The sequence below is a fragment of the Rhincodon typus genome, chromosome 10, assembly GCF_021869965.1.
Source record: "Rhincodon typus isolate 14 chromosome 10, sRhiTyp1.1, whole genome shotgun sequence".
NCBI lineage: Eukaryota > Metazoa > Chordata > Chondrichthyes > Orectolobiformes > Rhincodontidae > Rhincodon > Rhincodon typus.
In genome coordinates, this window is record NC_063341.1 from 17685803 (window position 1) to 17708646 (window position 22844).

The 22844-nt window shown below is 38.7% G+C and overlaps 1 protein-coding gene across 1 annotated transcript in view; it reads right to left on the reverse strand.

The window, feature by feature from the left end:
* Positions 1-22428, reverse strand: part of aspm (assembly factor for spindle microtubules) — a 78191-nt gene extending 55763 nt beyond the window's left edge. The window contains exons 1-9 of the mRNA XM_048602053.1: positions 22174-22428; positions 18290-18430; positions 12938-14216; positions 11047-11148; positions 9656-9802; positions 9101-9349; positions 4739-4806; positions 4481-4622; positions 1748-1878 (exon numbers count right to left, since the gene is read on the reverse strand). Of these exons, the coding sequence (XP_048458010.1) occupies positions 1748-1878; positions 4481-4622; positions 4739-4806; positions 9101-9349; positions 9656-9802; positions 11047-11148; positions 12938-14216; positions 18290-18430; positions 22174-22428 (2514 nt within the window). The remainder of the gene's footprint in view (positions 1-1747; positions 1879-4480; positions 4623-4738; positions 4807-9100; positions 9350-9655; positions 9803-11046; positions 11149-12937; positions 14217-18289; positions 18431-22173) is intronic.
* Between the last annotated feature and the right edge of the window lie 416 nt (positions 22429-22844).

The window sequence follows — 22844 nt, forward strand, 5'->3', positions numbered from 1 at the left end:
TCTTCAGAAAATTTTCTGAAGAAGGGTCTAGGCCCGAAACGTCAGCCTTCCTGCTCCTCTGATGCTGCTTGGCCTGCTGTGTTCATCCAGCTCTGCACCTTGTTATCTAAGTTGTACTTTATAGTGGCTTTTTAACATTATTCTTTTTGAACCTATGTGATGTCTGTATTAACTCCCATTTGTCTTTAATTTTGCTTACTGCTTTTCTGCTTTCTATTTTGTTTCTTTCCCATTGGAGTTCCCTCATAGGTTTCCTTGTCCTGCCAATCAAGTTTAAATCCCACCTAACAGCAACAGCCAATCTTATCCAAAAATATGTTACTCAACTCATGTCCTCATTCTCAATAAGTTCCATTCACCATAACCCCTGTATCCACTGATCTACATGCCCTAAGTTAATTGATACTGTAAGTTAAAATTCTCACTTGTTTTCAAATCCTTTCTTGACTATCCCCTTTTGTTTCAGATCTACAATGCTCAGAAATATCTGCACTCCAATATAATTTCTCACCTCTTAACGTCTTGGATTCCAATCACACTGCAAGACACTGAATGTCCTTCTTTCTGCCTCACTCTTCTCTACTACTGCAAAGCCTGCCTCTTTGAACAAGCTTTTGATAATTTGCCTTAATACCTCAAAGAACAAAACAGCACAAGAACAGGCCCTTTGGCCCTCCAAGCCTGCGCCGACACATTTTGCCCTTTCATACTAAAACTGTCTTCACTTACAGGATCCATATCCCTCTATTCCCTTCCTATTTGTATAATCGTTCAGGAGTTTCTTGATTGCTACTATTGTGCCTGTTTCCACCATCTACTCTGGCAACATGTTCCAGGCACTCACCACCCTTTGTGAGAAAAACTTGTCTTGCACATCTCTTTTAAATTTTCCCCCCTTGCACCTTGAACCTGTGTCCCCTAGTAATTGACCCCTCCAACCTGGGAAAAAGCCTCATACTTTCCACTCTATCCATGCCATTCACAATCTTATAAACTTCTTTCAGGCTACGCCTCAACCTCTGTGTTCCAGTGGAAACAAACCCAGTCCATCAAACCTTTCTTCAGAGCTAAAATCCCCCATACATGGCAACATCCTGGTAAACCTTTTCTGTACCCATTCCAAAGCATCTACTTCCTTCTGGTAGTGTGGGGACCAGAACTATATGCAATACTCCAATACATCTCCTTCTGTTCAGCATTGTAGTTTTATAAAGCCTCTGAGCACCGCCTTGGGATGTTTCAATGGTGCTATATAAATACCAATTGTTACCTATTAAGTTATGAATTTCTATTTTTAAGTGGACAGAGAACAATTGACTTTTGAGTAATACATTAGAACTTAAAATTTAAAAAGACTTTTTTTAATTAAAAATTATGTTGTACAATAAGTAAAAGGAATTAAATCATGTAGAGCAATTCTATGTACAAATGCTTAACAGGTAAATCTGAAATTCTCTCCACCTCAGCAATTCATTAACCCCTTTATTAGAGATGAAGAAGAGGGAGAAACTGCAATGCTGGTGTTTAAGAACATTCAAGTTGGTATCACACAGGATGTCATAAAAAACTGAATGATTTTCTGACCTAATCTCACCATATAAAGCAAAGCATAGTGTTCTTAAAATAAAACTTGTTATACATTTTTTTTTAAATCCAGAAAGTGTTAAGACAAAACCTATGCATATTCAACATTTACGATAAAAACTCAGTGAGTACATGTAGAGAAGCAGTATTTTTCATATCTAACCTTAAACTCTGCATCTTTGCAGAAAAGGCATGGATCATGATCTATCAACCTAGACTGTTTGGCACAATCAAGAAACCAAACCAAAAGCAGAAACTTCTTCAGTGTAAATTGTGCCAAAACCTCCTGGTGCTCTAGAAAATCAAAACAAACAGTTACAATATAATTTGCTGTTACATTAATTTCTAGTTAAGGCTCAATGCAGTACCAACAGCATTTCTACATTACTAATTGAGTTGCAACTCCAAATCCAAGATGGAAATCTAATCAATACGCAAGGAAACAACATACATTAGTTACAATCCCTTGCATTTGAACGAGCAAATTAAGGTTGTTATCAATGATGAATAGTATTTGAATATTATTAATAGTTATCGATCACAGCCATGGTTAAGTTGGTAGCACTCACACCCAACTCAAAATATTGAGAAATCATGTCCCACTCCAGGACAAACAGAAAATCTAGTCTACCACAATGTTGCAGTGCTGAGAGCATTGGACTATTAGAAGTGTTATCTCTTAGATGAAATGTCAACACAAGACCTCCACCTGCTTGCTCAATAGAAGTAAAAGATTCCATGGAACCATTCTGAAGAAGAGTGGGTGAAATATAGGAACTTTGGAGTAGGAATAGGTCAAACATCCCCTGTACCTTGTTCTATATGCTAATTATCAACCTCACACTATAATTCCATGCTATCTACACATACCATTATGTCCTCAATGTACTTAATGACAGAGCTTCTGCAACTCTCTGACCTAGAAAATTTCAAAGATTCACAGTTCTAAACAGAGAAGTTTCTCTATGTCTCAATCCTAAATGGCTAGCCTTTCATTGTGACTTGGTGTCCCTTGGTTCTTGACTTCAATCAGGAAAACATCCTTCTTGCATCTACTGTCTACCCCTTTAAGAAATTTCCGAGATCACCACTCATCCTTCTGAACTCTGGAGAAAACAAGCTCAGTCTTCCCAGGAATCAGATCTGGCAAACCATATTGCATTTGCTTTATAGTAAGTATGCCTCTTTTTAGGCAAGGGGACCCGAACTGTATATCATAGTCCAGTTGCAATCTCAACATTGTCCTATGCAATTGAATAGAAGACATCTTTGCTCCTGTACTCAAATTTTCTTGCAATAAAAGCCAATATACAGTTTACCTTCCATATCGTTTGCTGGTACTTGGACAAGCATTTATTTCTCTGTCAATATCACAAAAACTGGTCATTATCAAATTGACGTATGGGAGTTTCCTATGCACAATTTTGGCTTATGTGCAGTTCCTACATTAGAAAAGCAAACAGACTTTCAAATTAACTTTACCTGAAGCAAACCACTTTAATACAACAGGTAGTCATGAAAGGCACCAAATAAAACCTTTTCTCCTTTTTTGTATTTATTAGTAATTTTATCGTTTCAAGCTGACCCTCAAAATTAAACATGTAACTGCCCAACAAACAGCAATTTTTTTTCTGGCATGTTAACATGCTTATGCTCAAATCAATTAATAAACTTTGCACATATGGCAAGATTTGCAAAAGGAAATTACAGCAGCACCACATAGAAGACATAAGGGCAGATTGGCACCTTGATTGCTTAAAACTGCAGTCTCATTTAAGTTAAAACAATCTTGACCAATAAAAGAAACTGCAGAGATATTTGTCTTTGAGGTAAATGTTCAGTTTATCAGGAGCCAAAATAATTCTTTGGCCTTGCCCCAAAGTGGCTACGTCCCCTCACTAGCCTTGCCTAGCAAACTGTCTGAGACTCCTTGCCATTGCAGCCGTGGCTACCAAACCATCAACTCACCTATATTCTCAACGGTCTTGTTCACCTACTCACTTTTTCATTTCTCCTCCAGTCACAGGCCATTCCCTCCTGCACTTGCTGCTGATCAGCAAATATAGGGGATTAGATCAACCAACAAGTGCAGCAGTAGTTCCTTTCAATATTTGAATTCCAAACGTGGGGGTAAATTTTCTTTCTGATTGCCGAGGAAAAATGAGTCATGGGCTGACCGATTTGGCTACTTTTGGGGATATGTTCACCCACTGCTCTTGTATAGTTTGAGAGTTGCAGCTCATCATGTTCTACAAGCTCCTCTATTATTGCAAACTATACATCATACAACCTGTAACACAGATAGCAAGCTGAAATCCCACAATTACAAGATGCAAGATTGAATCTAATAAATCTGGTCATTTGAGAGCTAGGACTCTGAAAATTAAAAACTGATAATGTACAGAAGAGCAACTAGTTCACTAATGCCATCCAGGAGAAGGGAAAATGCCATACCTACCCAATCTGCCATCTAACTCATGTCCACGCGGTCAAATTATAATGGTCTCAAGTGGACTAACAAGTTACCTCAGTTGTAACAATTATGAAATTAGTAGCAGAAGCAGAATCCACAATAGCTTTTGAAAAGAAGTGAATATACATTCGTAAAAATTTGGGAAACTTGGTAAGTTTTATTAGAGATGACATGATACAGTGTCGTCTTATTTTGTGCTGTAAAATTTAATGATTTTAATCAATATTAATCGAATTAGTATAACCAAAATCTGCACACAGAAAACAAAATTTGCACTTGTCGAAACTTAGATGAAAGTTGAGTTCCAATTCATCTTTTTCAAAATACTGCTGGAGGTCCTTCAAGTCAATGAGAGCCCTATAACTTACATGTCACACTTACATTTTGAAACACTTTTCATATTAGAAGCAAAACATTTTTTACCGTCACGATATAAATGTGGCACAGTCGGATGTCGAAATGCTGCAGTTATATCAGAATTCCAAAGTAGGCGATTTAAAATAAATCTAGCTAAGCCAATCACATCGCTGTTGCTTTCCAATGGAATCAGTTCACCAAATACACACTGAAACATGACGCAAGATGAAGATTTCAGCCAATACACCAAAATATGTTCTCCATAAAAAAACTGTCATATTTGTTTATATTACAGTATTCCTAATTGTGCAAAGTAAGCCTTACCTCCAGCCCTATACGCAACCATAGAGGATTATATGACAAAAGCCACTTTAGGATCTTCTGTCGCTCTCCTTCAGTGGAGAAGAAAATATAAAAAGGTAAATATAATAGCATGTACCTACTGAAGAAAATTTCTAAAATCTCTAAAATTCAAATTTAGGTTCCACATTCCACAAATGAAGGGAAGCAACTTTCATGCAGCTATACCACTAAATATGATATTGCTTTAAGGACATATTGAACTTTTGTATACAATTACATTCCTTCCAATAAAAACTCTGCTTGAACAGTGATGATAAATCATTCTCACTTTCATTTTGCTGTCCACTCAATGCAAGTAATTAGAGCTGTGTCTCATAGGTATGTTATAGAATTGAGAATGTAAAAAGGCATGCCTTGAACTTAAACAGATACTATCTTCAGATTTTATTTATCTTACCATCAAATCCAGCATTATTATACCTAGATCAAATTAATAGAAATGTAACAACTCTTTATATCAATTTTGGTGAGGGCCAATTCCATATACCAAGGACTGTTGCAAACAGTTTGCTCAGGCTACTTAGCGCACCTCATTTCTGAAAGACAAACCCAAGACTCTCAAATGTAAGCAGAGGAAGATTTAGGGGACAGTGATCATCACCTCAAAGTCAGTTCAGCTAAGGAAAAACAGCAACCAAGAATAAGAAAAAATAATTAATGGAAAGCCAATTTCAGTTGAGTGAGAATAAACCTAGCCCAAATCAATGGGAACTAAAAGACTGGCAGGTAAAATGGTACCTGCAAAATAGATTATCTTCAGGGAAGAGACAGATCGGCAACAGACCATGTCTAGTCCCATGAGGAGACAATGGCCTAGTGATATTATCACCACTATTAATCCAGAGATGCAGATAATGTTCTGAAGACCTGGGTTCAAGTCCCACAATGGCAGATGGTGGAATTTGAATTCAATAAAAAGAAAAATCTGGAATCAAAAGTGTAATCATGCCCATGAAACTACTGAAGATTGTCAGGGAAAACCCATCTGGTTCACTAATGTCCTTTAGGGAAGTAAGCTGTCAACCGGACTACGCATGACTCCAACACATAGCTATGTGGTTGCCTCTCATCTGCCCTTTGGGCAATGAATCCACATCCTGTCAATGAATATATTAAAAAAAGTGGAAAGGCAGAACTCCTGGATGACAAAAATAGTAGAGATTAAGAAGAAGTGTTTCTGATATCCTTAATGACATCCAAAGAATGACCTTAAAAGGTAAGCCCAGCAGCTACTGACCAGTCAGTTTAATCTTGGTAGAGGGGAAGCTTCTAGCATTTGGACAAAATTGTTCATTAATTGGGTAATCCAGGTTTATTAAGGAAAGCCAGCACTGACTTATACAGCAATAAAATGGAATTAACTATATTGCTGGAGTTTTTGATAAGGATGCTGCCAGCTTTATTAGCTATGCTGACAACCTGTTCTTCAATAATTTATGAACATCCTCAACATAAGTTCCATTGCTCTTGCATCCACTTCAGAATTGTATCCCTTATTTCATATTGTCTCTCCGCATTCTTCCAACCAGAAGTATCACTCCACACTACTCCGCATTGTATTTGTTCTGTCACTTGTCCACATACTCAATCAACCTATGTCCTTATGAAGCTCTGCACCATCGTCCTCAATTCACAATGCTGCCTAATTTTGCTTCAGCTGCAAATTTTGAAATTGCGATTTGTGTTGTGATACAGTGAATTTGAGAACTTTAATAACTGTGCATGGATTGAAAAAAACAATCAAAGATAAACTGTTATACATGGAAAGAAGCAGCAGTAACTGCGTCTGGAAAAAACTATTAAAGACAATGATAAACTTATACAGAACTTGAAAACAATTAGTCAAGTCTGAGAAGAGGAGGAATTGAAGCTACGGAAACCAATCTGTTTGAGAACTGGTTGCTTTATGCCAAAAGGATAACTAATTGCTCTGGAAAAGAATTTAAGGAGTTAAGATGGGAAACTTGTGTCTTCAAATGTGCACAGTTCAGGCCAAACAAGGAGCAGAGAAATTACTTCTCATAAGGAAACAAGCTACAGTCTGAAGGACTCAAAGAGTAATCAATATTTTGGATGAAAGGACGAAAATCTGTATAAAAGAATCTAACACTAGAAGAATTGAGCAGCAGAACTTTGAAGAATAACACTGCACAAGGATTAAGCCTGGACATTTCTAGAGACAGACACCATTGGTTGGAATTGTAATTAAATTCCACCATTAATCGGTTAATAGCCAAGTTGAGTTGTGAGGCTTAACCTGCTTACTTGAGAGGTCTTATTTTGGTTGCTAAATGAAAAAGGTTTAAATCTTGTTTCAGTACTTGATTATCTACGAGATTTCTTAATAAATAACCAAATTAAAGGTAACTTGTGGTGATTTGCCCAAAACAGTACACTAATGTGTACGTTAAAACATGTGTCAGGGTCCCAACACTGGCTACACTGACATTACAAACTTTCCCCCTGTCTGAGAAGCATCTACTAACCATTACTCTTCACTGCTTGTCACTCAGCCAATTCTATACCCACATTGCTACTGTCCCTTTATTCCACACGCTCTAACTTGGCATGCGTTTTGGAAGTCCACTTGCAGCACATCAACAGCATTGCTCTCAATCCTCTGTTGCTTCCTCAACAAGAACTCCAGCAAGTTGGAAAAATTTCTCAAAACAACCAATTCATGTTCTTGAAAATTAATCCATTTTTTCCATGTGATTATTAACATTTTCCCAAATAACCGTTTCTAGAAATTTCACCAAAGTTAAACTTGACTATAACCACTGGACTTATCCTTACAACCTATTTTGATTAAGGGAATAATGTTTCCGCTTTTCCAGTCCTCCGACACCAGTTCTGAGACTAAGGAAGATTGCAAGATCGTTGTCAGTGCCTCCGCAATTTTTCACTTTCTTAAATATCCTTGGATTCACCTCATCCTGTCCTGGTGCCTTAGCAACTTCAAGTACTGACAGCTTATCCAGTACATCTCACCAATTTAAAACCCTTTGAGTGACTGTGCTGTCTCCTCTATCACCTTGGTCTGGGCAGCAGCTGCCTCACAGGTAAAGACAGATGCAAGGTGTTAATTTAATACTTTTGCCATGCTTTCTGTCTCCAGGTTTAAATCCTTTCTTTGAGTCCCTAATCAACCCTACTCCTACTTTTGCCACTGCTTTATTATTAATGTGCCAATAGAAGACTTTGAGATTTCTCTTTATGTTGGTTACCAGAACGTTTTCATAATCCCTCATTCCTTCTCTCATTTGCTTTTCCACATCCCTCTGAACCTGTTGTTTTCAGCTTGGAACTCTATTGTATTTTTACTTGACACTTTTCCTTCTTTACCTTTATTGTTATCTCCTCCATCGTCCAGAGACATCTGGATTTGTTTACCTGTCTTTCCCTTGAGATGCTGCAGAGGCACGTTCAGTTGAGATATTCGAGAATTGGATTGTTATTTGAAAAGGAAGAACCAGTAGGACTACAAAAAGGTGGGAGAGTGGCACGAGGTAAATTGCTACCATTGAGTGCTGCCGCAGACCAAAAGGCCTCATTCTGTTCTCTATCAATTGCATCTCAGTGCTCAGCACCTTTCCTAGAGGATTGCATATTTGATTATTGGAGAAAGTTTGTACGTGACTTCAGAACATTCAAGTGTGACATGATTGATGATTTTTTTCATCTCTTTTAGGTATGCTTCCATATTCTCTGCTTCTCTTCCCTTTCAACCATACAAAAAAGTGGGGTGATAGGAGGTTTGTGTGAAGCATAGAACTGTTAGGCCAAATGGTCTGTTACTATGTTGTACCTTAATAACCAGCTTAGGGGAAAATATCCCCCTTCATACTACTAATTCTATGTAATATTCAGGAAATTTTGAGCTGCCAAGATTTCCAAAACTTCTTAATGGCCTAGGCCAAGGTCACAAAGCACAAAGCAACATTCCAGAAATTCCCAAATTTTGTTCATACATACACAAGGTTGAGAACCCACAAGCATTGCTGTTGTCTCAAAACTGTGGTTGAAAAATGCATTTCATACTTCTCTGCTACGATGTGGAGAGGGGCAAAAAGACAATTTGTTGCCTAAGAAAATCAGACTGAGCTAAAATTTAGCGAATAGCAACACCACATATTATGGTTCAGTTTTTATTAAATTTTATTAAAATTTTATCATATCGATTTGTTTGTCAGAGTTTCATTCAAACAAGAAGTTTCAAAATTCCCTCATGACTGTGAAACCCCACCTCCAAGTTTGCAAAGCTTGCACGAGCTTCAAAATTAGCACAATAAAAACAGAAGAATTATATGTTTGAAAATTTACCAACGTCTTTCCAGAGATATCGGTCTTTCCGCACAACCAGATGTTTAGCTTCAATGGCTGCTTCCAACTTATGTATAACTTTAACCATCCCTTCAGATGCAAATAGTCTGCAGGCTGCACGGCGAAGACGATTAAGTCTACATTTTGCAGTGTATGCTTTCAGTGACATTTCTTCATTGGTTGGTGCTGCAGGGACACTAATTTTGTGGTGCTGTGTCTCAGAACCCATAAACAGCGTAGCAGTATTTACTAAAATAAACAAAAACAAATACCATAACAACAGGGCTTAACATTTTTGATAACTGTTTTCCTGATTAAGAACCAGAAAAGGATTTCTTTGATTGATTAGGCATATTTAAAAATTCATATAAAATTCGAAACTGTTCATCCAGCACCAGGATTGACAAGAAACTACTGCCAACATAAAAATTCTTAAATACACACTTGAAAAGGTGAGAAACAATGGCAAATGTAACACTTGGGATGAACACAACACAAACTATAGAAAAGAGTAAACACAAAGCAGCACATTGTACGCTGCTCATGAGAGCTCACCTCTGGAGGACTCTGTATTCACTGTAAAGTCATCAGGAGTAAGAATGAAATTCAGCCACCAGGTGAAACCTCTTTCCTGCTTCTCTTTCCATTGTTCATCATAATACATGTTTCCTGTAGAAAATGGGTTTGGATGTCTAGGAATAACTGCAAATAAGAAATGTGAATAATAGCATTTCTGATTAGTACATTTAGACAGAGTATTCATCGACAAAATAATCTCAAAATTATTATGCGCAGCATATATTTTGCTTCAACATTCTTGTGCTTTGGTTGGTAATACAAGAAAACAAAACAGAGAGTGCCAATGGTAGTAGATGTTGGTGATGAAGTTGTTCATAATTCCAGCAGCATTTTCTACTAGAACTAATGCACCAACCAATCAGTTTACTTAATTAATAACATTTGATTCAAAATCAAAGGGCACTCATAACAAACGAGAGAATGCAACCAAGATTACACAATCACAAATACATACCTCTGACTGGGTAACAATAACAATATTGCATTTTAGCAGGAATCATAAAATGCATTAATAAGAAATTCAACTAAATGGCCTACAGCAAACTGAAATGTATAAATTCTTCAAGTTGCCTGACACAAATTTTGAACAAAAAGCCCAAGACATGTATTAAGATAAAAACATGAGCAGTTAAGACTTATCAGAATGGCTAAATGCAATAGTCATAGAATATCTAACAATGGCATTTTAAAACTGAATTTTTCACCTATTGATTGTTGACACAGCTTGTTTCTCACCTTTTTACAGATAATCATGAGCTAACTGATATGTTGGGAAAATACCAGATTCTGGCACATACCAGCAGAAACCTTCTTGAGCACGCTTTTTGTACACCACGTCACTAACCCCAAGTCCAGTGGTCATTCAAAGCCAGCTATATAACTTAGTCCCAGGTCTGTCAAGGCAACATCTTCAAGAATAGGTTTGGTACCTTCTAAACAGACGGTTATTCACCAAATGGAAAGGTTTTCACTGGGGCACATGGAACCGGATATAGTTCCTAGTATCCCTTGGTACAGTAAATCCAGTCCTTTATTTTGCACTCGAGCTGTAGAGTACCAATTTAGAATAGTTCAAATTTCACAGTACAATTCTTTGCCCAAATGTAAACAATGACCTTTGCAAATGTGTCACCAAAAATGGCATTACTGTCAGCTGTATTACAAGTATATGTAACCGTAATTATAAAAAGTGTATTAAAATGACTTGAACAAAGTAAAAATACAACAAAATAGCAAATGGAACCTCAAGGCATTGCGAAGTTACTTCGCATAAACAGTTAGACAGATCATCTTTAAAAAAGTAATAACATTTTTTGTTCAGTTTACAAAAAAATTAGCAAGTCTACAAATACTGTACATTCACCTACCTGTTTTGATTAATTTCCTAAAAGCAAATTGCGACTGAGCAACTCCAGGCATAAGCTTTCCAGGCTTTACTTGAGCAGTAACAGAGGCCTGAACATGAGAAACTGTGGAGTTCAACAAAACTATACATTTTACTCCATGAATTTACTACAAGCTACAATAGCTAATCCTTAAAGCAAGCATCTTTAAAAACTGCCAAAACAAAAAAAAAGCCACATATTTGCATAACATAAATTTGTTTAGTAATTGATTAAGCAGCAATGTTTATGTACAGTAATGAGCTTGATTTGGAGTTATTAGCTATTTGTATGTCAGGCAATTTACATCAATAATAGATGGACAAAGTTGAACTTCTTTTCTATTGAAAATGGATACCACTTATACACAAAGTACACAGATTTCTGAAACAAAATGAAGAAACTGTGCAGCACCACTTGTTTCATTTGCCTTATTGGCAAGATAAGCTGCCAAGAACATATTCTTTAATTGGACCTGGGGTCCATGCCTATGACATAACTCAGGTTCTTATCTGAGTAAGCAAAAGCTTAGCTATGGCATGATCTGTTTGATAAAAATTAGACCTCAAGCAACTGAATAACCTCCTACTATGTGAGAGCAGAACTGTTCAGTAACTGCTGAACCTTTGGGCCAGATTTTCCAAGGAGTGGCAATCTTATTTAGATTGCTACACCAGCCCTTTCGAAAAACAAAACACATCAAAGAAGGGAACTCAGGCCTCTGGTGGAAACACGTAACTGTACTTCCATCATGATAGTTCTTCTGTAGGGCAGAGGAGTCAGAGGAAGACAAACCACACCTCTTTTCACAGCAGTCAGAGGCAGTACTCTGAAAGTCAAAAATCCTGACAACTATTTGAATAGTTGCTGTCAAACTGTAATACATAAGCCAAGTGTGATGTTAGGGTGCTGAGAGGGCAGAGTGAATAGGGTTTTAGGTAAGTAAGCTAGCAGGTGGGTAGGACAACATTTGTGTAGCGTGCTCGCTGTGAAAGGGATAAAGATGCCAGGATATCTGATGAGTACAGGTACCATGCAGAGGGTGGGATGCAGTGGGTTGCATGCCAATAACTTATACCATATTTAGGGCAGGTGAAGGTGGATGGAGAATATAGGGTGGGGGTGGTCGTCAGGGTGTGGAGGGAGGTGTAGTTGGGGAGCGTGATAGGTATGGGCTCAGCTGAAGAGTTATTCAGGAATTAGACTTTGTGTTTAATGCTCTAAATTCTCCTGAATAACTATTTTACTTAAATGTAAACTTCAGGAAGCCCCACGAGTGCAGGATTCATTTCAGTAGAAAATTTAATTTCCCAGGCAATTCCTTCGGAAGGTGTTATGATTAGGGATTCTGCAGGATGTACACGTATAACCATCTGGCCAGTCAAAAAGAACAACTAGAAACAATCTTCTAACAGTAATTTCTCTGCCATTTTTATGCTTTGCTTTTGGCAAACACAGGAATGTAAACTGCTCAATTTTAATGCCACATATTCAAGACTTCTGCTCTCTCTGATCTTTTCAACTCCACCATAAAGTTCAATTTCTAATAAATCTACAGTGCAGATGCATGCTTCTTTTATATTCAACATATCCGTAGCAAATAAACTGTTTCTGGGCACAAAAGTAAAAATAAGAAAGCAATTTGAAATGTTCAATATGACTCAAACACCGAAGTCTCATGCTGTTCTCAAGTCTTCCCGTCAGTGTTAGACTTTTGGAATATAATGCAACACACAAAATTAAAAAATCTGAATGAAGCACTGATCAGCAGCTTCCTTGCTTTCAAATATCATTACCTTACAATAGTACATGAGGTAAACAAATGAAATATGCTCTCTACAAATCCACCACATTCTCTACATAAAATTGAACGCACCAGATATCCTCTTCTGGAGTGGTCTTCCTCCAATTGAATGATATTTTTTATGATTTGATTTTCTACTTAGTTTTTCCACTTGTACAGACTTTCTTTTGTTAGTAATAATGTCCTTTTCATGTGCATCTGACAAGAACTCAGAACTTTTTCTTTTTCTGCCAGAAAAGGATTGTTGGTTAGCGAGACTTGGATTTCTGTTTTCAGCATCAGTATGTACAATACCAACAAAATGTGAACTGGAATTAGTGTTGACTTCAATAACTTTCTTCCTTGATAGCTTAACCTTTCTCTCAAATTCAGGAGGTCTTACAGAGTTACTTTTGGTTGTTGTAGTGGTGTAGACAGGGAGTAATTTGGTTTGAGCAGCAGAGTGATGTGAGTGCTGTTTAGGTGGCTGTGCACTCTGATGGCCATTAGACGTTTTTGACGACACAAAAAAAGTTAACCTTGACTTAAGTGGTCCCAGTTCTTCCATATTTATAGCAGGGGGAGAACCCTTCTCTGGCCTGGATGATCCATGTGTCCCCACTAAGCCCAACCTCTCATTACTTCTCTTCTGTTTTGAAGAATTTCCCGACTGCAATGCAATTTTGTTTGAGGTTGTTTCAACAGCCTGTACTTGACTTACACTTGGTAAAGACTGATTCATAGTTTCTAATGCATCCTTCAAAAACTGATCTGGTGATAGCACCAACTCAGCAATTACTTCAGGGTCTCCCTCAGGAACATAACTGTCATTTACGAAAGAATCAGGGCTTAAGATCCGACGCCCATTAATAGGAGTATGAGGAGCAGAAATACAAGGCAAATTTGATGGTGTCTGGATAGCAAATTCTTTCCCTGGTTGGCATATCAAGTTCACTCCAGGTTCCACAAAAGTCTCAACTGTACACAATTCATTAGGCTTTTTGTCATCATCCAGCCTCGTCTCATTTTGCATTATTATTCCATTACTTTGAAGGACAGAATAAGTAGTAGAACGTTTAAGCGAAGGCGGTGTACAATTTTCAAATTCTTCCTTTACTTGACCTGGTGGTAATATAGGAGATAATTGCAGTATCTCATGACCATGAAATGCTGAAGGGTGATGAAGAGGAGGAACTCTATCTCCAACTGGACTCAGATTTTCACATGATTGAAGAGGACTGCGAGGTTTCCCTGTTTTCATAATATCCACCTTTTGTGATATGATGATGGTTTTGCTGGCAATCGATGCACTTCTTTTTGGTTTGAAAAGACCAGAACCTTCCTTTCTTTTTATTGATTCCCACAGGCTTCGCTATGGAAGTAAAGTAAGTGTTTAGATTGAATTTTCAAACTATTTTGCACAAGATACTTGTAATAAATTCTCAAATCAAATAAATCAGAAGTTTCCCGACTTTTTAAAAACAGGAAATCATAAACAAAAGGAAAACCTAAGTTCTAACTGCATCCAAACATAAAAAAGTGCTTTTAAGAGTTCTCATATAATGATAATTTTTAAATTTGTGAGCAAGCACATCAGAAGCAAATGTATGGCATAGGTTGCTGTCCCACCCAGCTTTTGATGGACAATGAGCTCAACTCCACTTTCATGTATATCTTACACAAACCTGGATCTACAAGTCAAAAGTCTATCCATCTCAACCTTAACGGTATGTGCTGACTCAAGTCTCCATGGTTCTCTAGGGTAGAGAATTCCAAATATTTACAACACTCAGAAGAAACTCACCCTCTAAAATGAACATTGTCTTACATTGATTCCAGGTTTCCACACCAGAGGAAATATCCTTTCAACATCTAACCTGTCAGGCCCTCTTAGAATCTTATATACTTCAATAAATAGAACGATCTTTCATTCTCAACTCCAGAATGAATGAGAGCTTAACATTCTTGATCGTTCCTCACGAGTCAAAGGTTTCATCCCAGGAATCAAACTCGTGAACCTTTTCTGAACAGCTTCCAATTTCAGTATATACCTTCTTCATTAAGAAGATCAAAACTGTATATACTCTACCTACAGTCTACCAATGGCTTGTACAGGTGGAGTCGGATTTCCCTACTTTTAATCTCTATCTCATCTGCAATAAAATCCTAATTACGTGCTGTGCTCACTACTAACTTCAAAGTGTGTGTGCATAAGGAGATCCAGACCCCTGTTTCTACAGCATCCTGCAATCTCTTTAAGCTTGGATAATTTTTGACTTTTCTTCCAATGAAAGTGAATATCCTCAACTTTCAACATAAGCTACCTGCCACAATTTGCTCAATGATTGAGCAACAGTATCCTTCTGCAGATGTTGTCCTCCTGCCAATTGGCTTTCCCACCTGTCATCACATTACCAAATTTAGCGATATTGCACTGTAAAAATTCTAAATAGTTGATATTCCAACATTAATGACTGCTGCATAGAACGAGTTACAATTTGCCAACTTGAAGGTGATCTATTTATCCTGACTATTTCTTGTCAGCTAGCCAGTTCTCTATTCATGTAATATATTGCTACCAGAAGCTCTTATCATGTGCAATAACTTCTAATGTGGAACTTTATCGAACTTTTTTGGAAATCCTAATATACTTAATCTAATAGTTCTTGTTTATCCACTCTACCAGTTACATCCTCAAGAAATTGTTACTTTGGTCTAGCATGACTTCACTATCGTGCAAAGTCAATTTGGTTTTATCTTGATTTTCTCAAGAATAAGTGCAAGGGAACCTGGCCCATACTATCCTGCTGTCAGCCTCCTTTCTCAGCAAAAAACATTAGATCTACAAATTTTCACTGGTTCCTATCCGTACTCTAGAAATCTTTAGCATACCGTAATTAATCCATCCACAATCTGTGCAGCCATTTCTTTCAAGGCCCAAGGATGCAAGCCATTAGGTGACAAGTGCAGGGATCTAGTCAGTTCTTATTCCCATTAGTTTGTAAGGCACCTTTTTTCCCCTCAGGAAATAGTGATTGTTTCTAAAGTTTTACATGACAACAATTTTAGCAGATCTGATGAAGACTGAATTTTTCCTAATTAGTACTTTTAAAGTGATCTAGTACCTTTTGGGACACAGCAAGTGAGCAATTTGCAACACAGTGTGGTAAATATAGCACGCTTGGAAGGAAAAGGTGAACTTTGCCCAGTTCCCAAAACACCACAAGTGTTGCATTCCTTGTTATGCCTGTGTCTGTTGTAGATTAACTGAAAAATTGTTATTATTAGTCAACTGCTCCATTACCATTACATAATTCAACTTCTAGGATAGCAAACTAGATTAACTTTGAATTTTTTAAAAAAAGATTTACCAACAGCTATGTTGGTGCATAAAATCAACAGGTCAAATTTACCACATCCATTGAAGCACCAAAAGAAACCAAAATTGTTATCAATCTTTTCTCCCCCAAATAGGAAAGTTGTTAATATTCAAGTTTAGAATCCTTGTAGACATATACTGCATTCATTTAAAATCATAGCCATCTCCTATATTGATATTTATTGCAGTACCTTCAATGGAGTAAAATATCTCAACATATTTCCTGAAGTTTTACTCAAAATTTGATTTCAAACCACATCAGGGAATGTCAGGATTAGTGGTCAAAAAGGTAAAGATTTATGGATGCCAAAGGTCGATGTGAGTACGACTGCAAAGATCAACAGCTGTTGCAATAGGGGAAATTACACAGCCAAAGGCTAGAGTTGAAGAATTATAGGGGAGGCTTATTTGCTCCGAGAGCAGTGTGAAAAAGGGTAGAGAAATACAGATCTTAAGAAAGTCATCAGAGATAGCCTTAGCCATGACACGATGGACAAGGTGATGAGAAAGGCAAATGTCTGGTGGCAAGTCTCTGTCACAAGTCAGCTGGGCAAGGGTAATTTGGCAGATGTTAGGATTTTGCATGGTTGACCGGGCAGAGCATGTCCTTCTTGACTCTGTTCCATAGACCAATGCAGGGTAGTTGGTCCACTTTGTCCTTTTGTTTTTCATAGCGGTTTATGCAGTACTTGATAGTTATTCCAGAATGCAGTTAAGAGTGAATCACATTGCTGTTGCCCCAGCAGACTTGTTGAGCAGAACTCAGTCATACATACAGAATCCACACTGCTGAGCCAAAGCCCAAAGTTCTTTTTACTCCATGCTGGCTGCCTTCTGCCATAACAGGACAGACCCAACACAATACATTTGTATGCAATCAGGTCCTGAGGAATTGGGGTTCTCAACATTGACTGAAGATCCAATCAAGTTTCACAGCTTCAGGTCAAACATTGGTAAGAAAACCTCCTGCTGATTACCACCTAACACACCTCTCAGCTAATGAATCTTTGCTTCTGTGTTTTTAAAATGGTATAATATTAAACATATACTTGATTAGTTAACAGGGTACAAAAGGACAACAATAGTCATGATCAATAGGACAATGAAGGAACCTGGTTGGATTAAGCCAAGTGGGTGTAAGAATTAGGAAGAGACTATTTGGACCCCTGAGTCTGATCTGCCTTACGATAAGATCATGGCTGATCTGACTGTGTCTTAACTCCATTTTCCTACTTGTTCTATATAGCCCTCAAAACCCTTGTAGATCAAAAATCTGTCTAACTTAAACTTCGATATAGTTATTGGTCCAGTCTCCACTGCTCTTTTGGAAAGATGATTTCAAAGGCTAACAGCCCTGAGAAGAAATTCCCTTTCATCTCCACCTTGTGCAATATTCACCAAAAGCAGAGGCAGTGTGACCTACTCCTTGCTGGAAAGTTGAGGTAGCTGGCTCAGTTAATCCTTGATAAAGGGGAAGAGAAGCAGTGATCATAGCTGCAGTTTTATTCAAAGGATTTAAGGCTGATACAGCAGGGGTGCAGGTAGGCAGATAGGCAAAGAAAACTTGATGGGTTGAGAGGAAGCAAAGTAATTGGAAACTAAGAAAAGATAGATGACTTGGCTGTGCTATATGGGGAAAAACACAAAAAAAGGGTCAAAGAGAATCAAATGGCAACTGAAGTATTCTTTACTGTCAAAATCCAGGCACAAATTTATAAGATCAATGCTTATTGTATCTGCTAATACATATGCAATTTATGGTTTGTAATGACTGATTTATTTACTTTGTTAAAATGGTAAATTACAATCAATTCATATTTATTTTGTTTGTGTTGTAGTAAAGGTAATGAAAGTGAGGCCTTTATGTAGCTTATGGATCCAAAAAGTGATCATAACAGTTTTGTAGAATGGTTAGAGAATCAGAAATATGATGTTACACAGAAAACTGCAAGATTATTTTTATCCCTAAAGTAGGGTGAATATGAAAGGCTGACCGAAGTATTTTTGTCTATAATATAAATACACACAAACATTGTTAATTAGGAAACAGAAACAAACTCTCCAACCTTTTTTTTGGGTGCATCCTCTGCCTTTCCCAGAAGAATGCAAAGAACTTTCACACAGCCAACATTGAATGTCACAGTTTCTCGTACCCCTCCAATGTCTACCGGTGTCCAAGTTATGGAAAGGTAATATTTTTCTGCTGGCTGCAAGAAGAAGCATACATTTCAAAAAATGAGAGTTATGTTAAAAGTTTAATTACTGACAATTAAAAGCAAATGAAAAAAAGCAGTTAAGAATGATATATGAAATGCTACTGCAGGATTTGTTTAACAATTCTAAACGCATGCTGGAACACACTTCTGTATCAGGATGCAGCCAATACTAAAAACAAACAAAGATTATAAATGCCTTTTCTTACCACATTCCTGAAAGAATGATATCACACAATTATCCTGCAATAGCTATTGCTAGCACCATGGAATTCTGCTGAACCAGCTACACAATACAGGAGAGTAGAAATCAAGCCATTCATCATTGTCGCAAAGGGGATTTGTAATCACAAATGTAAAAAAAAAAATTACATAAGTCAGTTACATTCTGGAGCATGTTTACAACAGCTTCAATTTCCAAACGAGTAGACGCTATCTTCTTTACTTAAAAACAAACAACAAAGCTTTGGAGAGTCTTCATGTCATACCTCACTAGAAGAGCAGACTGAAATTGTCTCAAAAGTTAAAATTTTGGGAGATTTTGTGTAGTTTGACAACTTACCAGTTGGGTTTCCCAGGCACACAAACCACCGACGTTTCTGTACTTAACAAGAACTAGTATTTATTACTATAACTAGAGTTACACACACACACACACACACACTTTAAGAGGACGAAAAAAAAACTGGGGAAGCAGTTCAATGGCCTGAGTCCACAGGGACAACAGGAATAGTTGTGATGATCCTTTCACTTGTTAGGATTTTCTGCTTTTCAACCTCTCTTCTGTAAATTCTCTTCACTTTATTTTAGCAGGAGGCACAGGTGATTGGTCCATTAGTTTGCAAAACCTCTTACATACTAGTTAAGACCACATGTTACAGTTACAATATGGGAAGATAAACTGGCTTTCTTCAGGTTTCTGGTATTTTATTGATAGAAAGACATACCATATGTAACAGTCCAAAGGCTTCTGCCAATATCATTCATACCAACAAGCTGTTTGGTTACCCAGGAACCAGTTTCTGTAAGGGTGATGGCCCTGGCCATCCACAATTGGTCACAACCCCACAAACCAATCAGCAACTTGTTTCCAGCCTAATCTCACTTTGCACACAGGCCAGCACCATGGATGGAGACAATCAATCAGACTCCAATTTCTTGAACAAAATTGCACTTAGAATGAATTTCAGTCACTTTCTTTTTAAAAAGTGCAGCAATTCCTTTGTCTGTATCAGTTTACCATCAGAAATACAGAAAAATAAAAAGATGTGGTCTTTACATGGGAAGGAGATTGCCTAGAGGTATTATCAATAGACTATTTTATTTAAACCCCCTCCATGCTTTCCAGTATACCACACTTCACATAACAAGAATGAGCTACTTTTGAAGTGCAGTTCATGTTTATAAATGATGTGGAGGTGCTGGTGTTGGACTGGAGGTAGACAAAGTCAAAAGTTACATGACACCAGGTTATAGTCCAACAGGTTTATTTGAAACCACAAGCTTTCGGAGAGCTGCTTCTTCATCAGTTGAAGTGGAAGGAAGCGCACCGGCACAGACTTTATTTGCAGAGAGATAATGGTGAGATAATTCCAGGTGATCAAAAGATAAATACAATAAGTGTGAGTGGTGTGCCGACAAGCTGAATAACAAATCTTTGCAGGTGATCACAACTGTCAAATGGTGTAAGTAAAGTATCAACAGCTGAACAGCAAGTGAAGGGATGACCTATGATCCGATTAACAATTACAAAAATAATATCAAAAATAGGATGGTGCTAGAGACAAACCAAATGGCTGGAATAACGATAGGTAAAAGAGTTGCATGACAGGGGGCCGTCATTGATGTCGTCTTCCTGGGTACAGAACTAGGCTATCAGTTTCTGTTCGGTGATTCTGCATTATTGTGCCATCCCTACGCCTCTACTTCTCACCTTCAAACAGCCGCCTATCCTCAAACAGACCAACATTCGCAGCAAACTACCCAGCCCTCAGAAGAAGTGACTACAACATCGCACAACCCTGCCACTGCGACCACCACAAGACATGTCAGATCATTGACATGGATACGACAGTCACATGTGGGAACACCACCCACCATGTACACTGTAAGTACTCATATAACTTGGCCAATGTTGTGTACCTCATTACCTGCAGGAAAGGATGCCCTGGGCATGGTATATTGGCGAGACCGTGCAGACGCTATAACAGATGTCGGGGAGCACTTCAGCAGTCAAGCTCATTCTGCCTCTGATCTTCGGGTAAGCGTCCTCCAGGGCTGCCTTTGAGATACACAACAATGCAGAACCGCTGAGCAGAAACTGATAGCCAAGTTCCGTACTCATTGGAGTGCCTCAACCATGATCTTGGCTTCATGTGGGCTACACGTAATCTCACCACTCACTGTTCTCTGTAAAATTTTTCTTACTGTTCTGTTTTGACACCATCACCTTGATAAGTTGTCATTATCTCTCTGATGTCATGTGACTTCTGACAACAATTATGAAGCATCGTCAAAAAATGAAAACCTAAAGAACTGCGGATGCTGTAAATCAGAAACAAAAACAGAAATTGCTGGAAAAGTTCAGCAGGTCACTCGACCAGAAAGTTAACTCTGATTTCTCTCCGCAGATTTGTCTCTTCAGAATCTGCGGAGAGAAATCAGAGTTAACGTTTCGGTCTGAGCTTTTCCAGCGACTTCTGTTTTTGTGTCAAAAAATGAGGTCATCACACCCATTTTATAAGCGCAGTTTTTTTTTAAAAATAGCAACAAGAATTACAGATAAGGCTACATTACTACTGGGAAAAAGAAACATTTGCTATTAAACAAATGACAACGGAGGGAAAGCAATCATTTACCAACGTATACTCCCGAGAAAAGGCTGAAATATGAAATGCTTCATTATGTCACCTTTATATGGCCGTTACTTATTCCGGATAAAGATAGTAGAATTAGTAATATTGGACGACGGCTGATCTGGTTTATCGTTATGAATGTTTGACATTTTTTAAAGCAGAACGCTGGCTTCAAAACTTTCATGTTTTAGTGGGAGATGTCAATAACTGCAACTTCGGTTCTGGAAATTGACAGCATCAAAAGCACAGGCACAAAATGATCTCATCGGACAGCCACTGTTTTCCAAAAATATCAATCTTAAATCAAAGAATCCAATGTCAAATAGTTTTAAAGCTACACATTAAAAAAAAGTTCCAAACTACTAGAAGCTACAAAGTTAAAAAAAATCCAACTGAGGCCAGAGACACGCACGCCAAAGCTAAGGATGAAATTGATGAAATTAACTCAGAGATAGTAAGAGCTGCCGATGCTGTAGTGTGGAGCTGGATGCTGCCTGGCCTGCCGTGCTCCTCCAGCTCCACACTGTTACCTTTAACCAAGATGCGACGGTAATATGACAAATGCTACTGTACTCGGGTTTTTGAGCTAACTTTTACAGTTCGTTGTTCATGATCCGCCACACACCCAGATAAAAGTGATCTTGGTCATCTTGTTTAAGTGAGTTTACACTCAGGCACTGGCCAAATTATTGGAGGGGGCGGGGGTGTTCCCCGAATTATTGCATATTGAAATGCGATTACATATCGAATATATTTATCAATGCACGAACTCGATGATGATCTGGGGAGGATGAGGAGTTTGCGGGGGGAGGGGGCGGTGATTGGTGGGAAGCTGTGGTCTTATTGGGAACACAGACTCCAGTTTAAAAACTGGCCCCATACCTCAACCATGAATTCCCGTTCGCTGACTGTAAACCCCTTGGAGCTGGGAAACTTGTCGATCGTCACCCAAACCGGGACGGTCTCGGGATTCTCGATTGCCAAGGTCTCCGTCTTGGAGCTGCCGATCCTCACGCTGTTGAAGCAGACGTACGGAGTCCGGGCGAAGTGAGTGAGGATGAGGACCGGGGCATCCTCGCCTCCACCGGACAAGGCCGGGATCCCGCGGTGCGGCCGCCGGGCCGAGCTCACCTCCATCGTGATCTTTCCGAAGCGCCGCTCCCCGCAGTGAAGTGTTTGTGTTTTTACCCTCCCAGCCCCAGGCCGACGCTCACCGCCGTTCTCCCATCACCAATCTCAACGGTGACCGTTAGCGCAACCACCCCGCTCGCTGCGGAATTCAAACCATCACCTCCAGCCAATCACCCTGCCGGACTCCGCACATCCCCTACCAATCAGGGAGCTGGCACGCTCAAACCAATAGGACGGCGCTGTGCTCGTCAGCCCCGCCCCGCCGTCCAATTTCAAACCCCGGACCGCCAGCGGCCTCGGCTGTTCTAAAACATTCCCGCCCTCCCCGCGAGACCATGCCTGGCGGTTGGTGATGAGCGGCTGGAGGCGGGGCTTAGCGGGAACTGAGGAGGCGACTGAAATTCATCTGGGGGCAGGGATTG